At 49.8% G+C, this 7,740-nt stretch overlaps 2 protein-coding genes across 2 annotated transcripts in view; both read right to left on the bottom strand.

The window, feature by feature from the left end:
* LOC103903194 (IgGFc-binding protein-like) overlaps window positions 1-657 on the bottom strand; it is a gene marked incomplete at its 3' end in the record, with an annotated part of 9,708 nt that extends 9,051 nt beyond the window's left edge. Inside the window, exon 1 of the mRNA XM_019473413.1 lies at window positions 617-657. The remainder of the gene's footprint in view (window positions 1-616) is intronic.
* A 3,653-nt stretch (window positions 658-4,310) lies between these two features.
* The window catches only part of LOC103903191 (alpha-tectorin-like), a 4,771-nt gene continuing 1,341 nt past the window's right edge, over window positions 4,311-7,740 (bottom strand). Inside the window, exons 3-8 of the mRNA XM_019473414.1 lie at window positions 7,649-7,684; window positions 7,128-7,258; window positions 6,356-6,646; window positions 5,224-5,361; window positions 4,476-4,666; window positions 4,311-4,373 (exon numbers count right to left, since the gene is read on the bottom strand). Of these exons, the coding sequence (XP_019328959.1) occupies window positions 4,370-4,373; window positions 4,476-4,666; window positions 5,224-5,361; window positions 6,356-6,646; window positions 7,128-7,258; window positions 7,649-7,684 (791 nt within the window). The 3' untranslated portion in view covers window positions 4,311-4,369. The remainder of the gene's footprint in view (window positions 4,374-4,475; window positions 4,667-5,223; window positions 5,362-6,355; window positions 6,647-7,127; window positions 7,259-7,648; window positions 7,685-7,740) is intronic.

Genomic DNA, 7,740 nt, shown 5'->3' with positions numbered 1-7,740 from the left:
CCCCCCCCCTTCCCATCACTTCACATTTCCATGGAAACAGACCCGGGACGATGCATTTGGGTCCCCCCTAATTTTCACAAAATTCAGCTCTCCTCTGAGCATATTTGCTTTTTTCCCCTTTCCCCTCACTTTTTTCCCCGCTTTCCCCCTTTTTTCCCTTTTCGCCCCTTTTTTCCCTTTTCGCCCCTTTTTTCCCTTTTCTCCCCCCTTCTGAGCATATTTGCTTTTTTCCCCTTTCCCCCCACTTTTTTCCCCGCTTTCCCCCTTTTTTCCCTTTTCCTCTTTTCCCCCTTTCCTCTTTTCCTTTTTTCTCCTTCCCCCCCCTTTTTCCATTTTCCCTTTTTTCCGTTTTTTTTTTTTTTCCCTATTTCCCTTGTTTATTTTGCCCCGGTTTTCCCTTTCCCCCCAAATCCCCTCTTTTTTCTCCTTTTCCCCCTTTTTCCTTTTCCCCTTCTTCCACTTTCCGCCGACGTGCCTTCGTCCTTTGGGCTCTTCGCAAAAAAAATACATTTATTTATAGACATATTTAACCTTACCTGCCTCTGGTTTTTATCTGGCCCAAAAAGCTCCTCGCTGCAAAAAAAATACATTTATTTATAGACATATTTAACCTTACCTGCCTCTGGTTTTTATCTGGCCCCAAAAAGCTCCGTTTTGTCCTCAAATCCTTGATGCAAATGCCGAGAGCGACCCCAGGGCAGCTGGCTCCTGCTCCTCCCTTTAGTATTTTTTGCTGAAAGAAGGGGAAAAAAAAATGACAAATACAGACGACCCCAGGGGACTGACCCACCCAGCGCTTTGACATCATTTTTGGCGAGAAAGGAAGGTGAAAACGGGGAGGAAAACATTGTTTTGATTAAAGCCAGGCCCGGGGCTGAGGCAAATGGCAAAAAAAAAGTCCAAATTACTAAATATGGATTTGTTTGGGTTTTTTTTTTTGCCAGTGAGGTTGAAATTGCCCCAAAATTACAAGCAGAGGCGAGGGGTACAAAATGGGTGGGGTTTGGGGTTTTTTTTTCAGAAATGGGGTGTGTTAATGGGCCAAAAAAGGCAAAAAAAAGAGAAAAAGGGGGGGGAGGGAGGTTTTTTTCCCCCAAAAAAAAAAATCCCTGTTGAGGGATGACGAATAGAGGCTATGGGGGCGGTTGGGTGTTGTGCGAAGTCGGGTGCTGTGTGTGTTGTGTCATGTCAGAGCGCGTTGTGGGTGCAAAGCTTTGGGGAGGACGTTTGTGCCAAATTGTGTGTTGTGTCATGTTAGAGCACGTTGTGGGTGCAGCATTTTGGGGACGCTTGTGCCAAATTGTGTGGTGTGGGTGTTGTGCGTATGTTGTGTCATGTTGGAGCGTGTTGTGGGTGCAACGTTTTGGGGGTGTTTCTGCCAAGTTGCGTGTCGTGTGTATTGTATGTGTGTGTCATGTCAGAGCGTGTTGTGGGTGCAACGTTTTGGGGGTGTTTGTGCCAAGTTGCGTGTTGTGTGGTGTGTTGTGTCACGTCGGAGCATGTTGTGGGTGCAACGTTTTGGGGGCATGTGCCAAGTTATATGGGGGGGGGTGGGGGGGTGTTGTGTGTTGTGTCACGTCAGATCGTGCTGCAGGTGCAATGTTTTGGGGTGTTTGTGTCATGGTGTGTGTTGTGTCATGTCGGAGCATGTTGTGGGTGCAACATTTTGGGGGCATGTGCCAAGTTATATGGGGGGGGGTGGGGGGGTGTTGTGTGTTGTGTCACGTCAGATCGTGCTGCAGGTGCAATGTTCTGGGGTGTTTGTGTCATGGTGTGTGTTGTGTCATGTCGGAGCATGTTGTGGGTGCAACGTTTTGGGGGTGTTTGTGCCAAGTTGTGTGTTGTGTGACGTCAGATCGTGCGGCAGGTGCAATGTTTTGGGGTGTTTGTGTCATGGTGTGTGTTGTGTATGTCGGAGCATGTTGTGGGTGCAACATTTTGGGGGCATGTGCCAAGTTATATGGGGGGGTGTTGTGTGTTGTGTGTGTGTCATGTCAGAGCATATTGTGGGTGCAACGTTTTGGGGGTGTTTGTGCCAAGTTGTGTGTTGTGTGTGTTGCGTGTGTGTTGTATCGTGTCGTGTCAGAGTGTGTTGTGGGTGCGACAGTTTTGTGCGGTGTCACACGTGGCGTGTGTTTAGGGCACACACACACCTCACGTGTGTTGTGTGTTTGCGCACCGTAGTGTGTGTTGTGCACACACCTGGGGTGTGTGGGGATGTGTGTGTGTGTGGGGGGGGTGAGTGTTGTGTCTATTGTGTTGTGGTTGGTGTTGTGTACGTGTGTTGTGTGCAAACGCGGTATGGGTTGTGCGCACGCCTTGTGCATGTAGCCTGTTGCGTGCTTGTGTGCTGTGCACACGTGTGCGCACCTAGTGTGTGTCGAGTGTTGTGTTGCACGCATGTGTTGTGTTGCACTCGTGTGTTGCATGGTGTGCAAATGTGTGTTGCGCACATGTGCACGCCTAGCGTGCATTGGGTGTCGCGTTGCACACGTGTTGTGCGGTGTGCAAATGTGTTGTGTCACACGTGCGCACACCCAGTCTGTGTTGTGTTGTGTGTTACGTGTTGTGCACAGCGTGCACACGGGTTGCGTGGTGTGCAAATGTGTTATGCATGTTGTGTGCTCACCTAGTGGGTGTTGTGTTGTGCTGTGTTGCACGCACGCGCTGCGCGGTGTGCGGTGTGCACGTTGTGTGCACACCTAGCGTGTGTTGAGTGTGGTGTCGCACACGTGTTGCAAAGGTGTGTTGTGCACATCAGCGTGTTGCGCGCGTTAGCGTGCAGCGTGTTGTCTGCATGCGTGTCGCGCCGTGCGTGCTAGCGTGTTGTGTGCGTGCCGAGCGTGTCGTGTGCACGTGTGTCATTCGTGTGTCGTGCGCTGCGCGCACCAGTGTGCTGCGTGTTGCGTGTTGCACATTGCGTGGTGCGTGTTTGTGCTCATTTCCACGTGCAAAACCACTTTCTCCTTAGGGAAAAAATTCCTCTTTAGGGAAAAAATTCCCACTTTGTGGGTTTTTTAGGTGATTTTTTTCCCCCATAAAATTTGGATTTGTCCCCTAAATTAGTCACTTGGCTTCACGTTCCTATAGGAAAATGCACATAAACAGGAAAAATCCGGGATTATCGGAAATAAAATGAGCCCAGAGCATTTGGAAATCTTTTTTTTTTTTTGGCTTTTTCTGCAAAAGAGGGGGAAAAAATCGTAAACGCATGACATAAAGTACAAAAAATGATTAATTCATGCACAGAGTGCAAAAAAAAATTATGCACACTGGCAAAAAAAAAAAAATTCATGCACAGCGAGTGAAAAAATCATAAATTTGTGCTCATAGAGGGCAAAACCCGATAAATTTATGCACACCGGGCAAAAATTATAAATTTGTGCACGTAGTGCAAAAAAAATCAGGAATTCATACATACAGAGGGAGAAAAATCATAAATTTATGCAAATGGCACAAAACACCATAAATGTTTGCACGTAGAATGCAACAAATAAATTCATGCACACAGACCAAAAAAAATAATAAATTTGTGCAGGGAGAGGGCAAAACCTCATCAATTCTTGCACAAAGAGGGCAAAAAATCATCAATTTGTGCACACAGAGGGCAAAAAAACCATAAATCTGTGCACAAAGGCGGCAAAAAGATCATAAATTTGGGCATGCAGCAGGCAAAACTTCATGAATTTGTACAGATGGAGTAAAAAAAAAATCATAAATTCACACACAGAGGGGCAAAAAAATTCATAAACATATGCGCAGAGAGTGAAAAAAAATAATTTCGTCCACAGAGGGCAATAAATCATAAATTCGTGCACACGGATACGAAAAAAATCATAAATGCCCGCAGAGAGGCATAAAAAAAATTGTAAATTTGTGCGCACAGAGTGCAAAAGAAATCACAAATTCCTGAACACGCAGGTGAAAAAGTCATAAATTTGTGCCCACGGAGGGCAAAAAGTCACACGTGCGTGCGTGGCGTACGGAAAAAATCCTAAATTCATGGACACAGAGGGCAAAAAATGATAAATTCGTGTGTACAGACACAACCCCCCCATATATTTGTGTATGCAGAGGGCAAAAATTTGTAAATTCATGCACATGGAGTGCAAAAAAGCCATAAATTAATGCACAAAGAGGCAAAAAAACCCCCCAAACCATGAATTCATGCACATCTAGTCCAAAACCCCCTAAAAGCACGCGGACACACGTGAGGAATGAAGACGACACAGGAGCCGCCATGTCTCAGCTGCAATTTTATTGCTCTGGTAGAGGTTGATGCGTCCCGCTGTGCGACCCTGTCCTACGCATGTGACGCCGGGGACAACGGGGACGATGGGGACGGTTCCTCTGCCCCAGGCGCCTTGATTTATCTGCGGGAAGAAACCAAGGACTCAGGAGGAGGAAATGGTTTTCCAAGCAATTCTCAATTCTCCCTTTTTTTTTAGGTTTCCATCCCAAAAAACCCGACTTACAACCAGCAGTTGTTGCTGCCGGCGACCTTGGGCACCTCGGTGGGGACCCCCGTCACCTTAAATTCATCCACCTGGAAGACCCAACGCCCCGGGATGTTGACGTTGGAGGTCTGGGTGATGTTGATGATGGCTTCGGTCTGGGAGCCGGGGATGTTGTAGAAGTTGGTTTGATCGCCGCTGTTGAAGCCGGCCTGGAAAGGGAGCCAAAATAGAGGATCCGGAGGGATTCGTGGCATGGGACAACCTCCTCCTGTTGGCGGTGGTGTCCCCCAAAAACGTTATGGGCCAACCTCCAATCTTCGGTGAACCTGGCATTGTCCTCCCAAAAATGTTACGGGCCAATCTCCAACCTTCGTCATCGTTGTCCCCAGAAGATGGTACGGGACAGCCTCCTACCGTGAGTGAACCTGGTGGTTCCCCCCCCCCCCAAAACGTTGTGGGCCGCCATCCTACCATTGGCATTGTTGTCCCCCAGAATGGTACAGGCCAACTTCCAGTGGCCTTCCTGGTGGGGGTCCCCAGAAACCATTATGGGCCAACCTATCTTCAGCATTGTCCCCTACAAAAAAAAAAATCATGGGCCAAAGTCCTATCTTCAGCGGTTTTTTCCCCAAAAACATTGTGGGCCAAAGTCCTGCCTTCGGCAAACCTGGTGTTGTCCCAAAAACACATTACTGGTCAACCTTTTCCCCCATTCCTCAACTCCCTTCGTCCCGTTTCCCTCTGCTTTTCCTTCAGCCCCACGTACATGGGCCGGGGTGCCTCCGAGACCTGTTTTGGCATCACCGCCGCTTGCCTTCCCTGTAGTCCACTGGATATCCTCGTAGTTGAGGATGATGAAGGACGTCTTGGTGTCGGTGGTCAGGGCGGCTTGGAAGGTGTTCCCCTGCAAAAAGGAAGGGGGAGGTGGCACCGGCAGTGGTGGGATGAGCAGATATGGAGGGGGTTTAGCCCTGAGGGCTGCACACAGGTGTAGACTCCTTGCCCTGAGCTGTGCAAGGAAGCCATCTTGGTCAGGCATGGCCCATCCAGGGCGTCTACCTTCAGACGAGTACTTTCGGTGCTCTACCACAGCCTCTTTCTCCGCACGAGGTGGCCAGAGGAACAGTGTAGCGGAAAAGCTGGCTTTCAACACGGAAAAAACCCGTAAATTAATTGGGGAGTAAAGGTTTGGATGTGACACCTGCATGGCAGCACCGAGGGATAGTCGAGGAGCTCCACAGGGTTTTGTGTACCCATCCAGGGCTGGCAGGTAGGACAGAAGGACCGGAGGATACATGCTCACCTCAAACGTCAGGAAGGCAAATGAATGGGTGGCAAAGACCAATGGATGGGTCATGAAGGCCAATGGATGGGTCATGAAGGCCAGGAATGGAACGTGAAGGCCGAGGGAGAGGTCACAAAGGCCATCAAATAGATTGTAAGGCCGACAAATGGGTCATGAGGCCAACAAATAGGTTCTGAAGGCCAATGAGCGGGTCACGAAGGCCAACGAATGGAATGTAAGGCCAACAAAAGGGTTGCAGGTCCAACAAATGGGTCATAAGGACAACAAGTGGGTCATGAGAGCCAATGAGTGGGTTGCAAGGCCAACCCGTGGATCGTAAGGTCAACCCATGGGTCCTAAGGCCAGCACATGTGTTGCGAGAGCGAATGAACGGGTTGTGAAGGCCAACAAATTGAGCACCTGCGGCAGAGCTCTGGTTTTGGCTTGTCTCGCCCCACGGTCATCGAATTGATGACGGGTTTGAGGCCATGATTTGCTTCGCTCTCCAAAAACGTGTTTGCCTGTGGCCACGTGCTTGTCTCTGCACCGAGGCAGGGTAGGATAAATTAATTTTCAGGTGTGTGACCTCATGTGGCCTTCAAGTCATGACTGCGCGCCTTACCTTTTTGCTGGTAGAGCCGTAGTAGGCCACGTGGTCCCAGGTGGCCACAAAAGCCCATATGGCGGTGAAGGGGATCTTGGGAAAGTAATGGTTGATGTTCTTGGTGATGCGTGCCAGCAGCATTGGGTCAGTGGTCTCTCGGTAGAAGATGTCCCCTCCCAGCACATTGTCCACATCTGCCCAGTACGGGGCCACGAAGGGGCGTCCGTCGGCCAGGGGGAAGGGGTCGGGGGTGTATTGTTTGACCCGGACGCCGAAGGAAACCACACCGTTGTTGTTCACCTGCAAAAGGCACCAGGTCAACCCCCACGTGGCGGCGACCTGTGTTGGAGCCCTAGCACGTGGTCAACACCTTGACTTGGTTGTGGTACCCTGGAGATGGACACAGGATCCAGATGTGGGCTTACCACTGACTTCTGCATCTCTACGACAATATTGGAGGTGTTTAGGTCACTGTTGCATCTACAGTTCTATCAAAAAGGGTGGGGTGGGGTGGGATATAACACTCTAAACTTGGCCACGGACCTCCCAACCACCGCTCCAGAAGGGTGTAGGTCTCCTCCCAAGACCCACCAACCGTACAAGGATGCTTTGATGCACTGGAAAAAAATTCGGATTAAGGCAACCAGGTCAATCCCACGGACGGGTGGATTTTGTTGGGGGGTAAGTGACAAAATGGACTGGAAAAGGGAGCGAAAAATAAGAGGGGAAATCGGAAAATGGAGAGACATGCAAGGAAGACGTGGAATTTTTGCTCACGTACGTAAAGGGTTTGGTGCTTTTTGCCGTAGAAGGTGAAGGGCACGGTGAGGGAGATCTCCTTCGATGTCCCATCATCGAGTTTGGGGTTCTTATGGTCATGCTGCTGCGGACCGTAGGGGTAGAGGAGGGATACTGCAGGAAGGCAGAGGTTGAGGTATTGGGGGACCCGCCAAACCCTCCCAATCTCATGCATTTTGGGGTGAAGCCCACCGGGTTTGGGATTCCTGCTTTAAAACGGGGCCTCTTTGCCCTGGGCTACCTAAAAATGGGGTTGACTCCTCTTGGGTGTCCAATGGTTGGGGTGAAACGGGCTGAAGGGAATTGCCCCGTGGGAATTGCATGGCCTATATGCGGATTTGGGGACAAACAGTGCAAAACCAGAACATCTGATTTCCATATACCCACAGTGTAGCCGGGAGGAAGCTCTGCTCCCTTCCCGCTTCCCGAACTAAAGCGGAAACAACCCTGTTTTGGGTGGAAATACCGTCTATTAACGCAAGACTCCGCAACCCTAATACCCACCATTGTCGTACACCAGCTGGCCGTTCATCACAGCTCCTGGAGAAGAGACGGGGGGGAAATATTAACCCGGGAACAACCGCCAGCCATGACTC

Source organism: Aptenodytes forsteri, unplaced genomic scaffold, assembly GCF_000699145.1.
Source record: "Aptenodytes forsteri isolate BGI_AS27 unplaced genomic scaffold, ASM69914v1 Scaffold999, whole genome shotgun sequence".
Classification (NCBI taxonomy): Eukaryota; Metazoa; Chordata; class Aves; order Sphenisciformes; family Spheniscidae; genus Aptenodytes; species Aptenodytes forsteri.
This window is presented reverse-complemented; position numbering and strand designations above follow the sequence as displayed.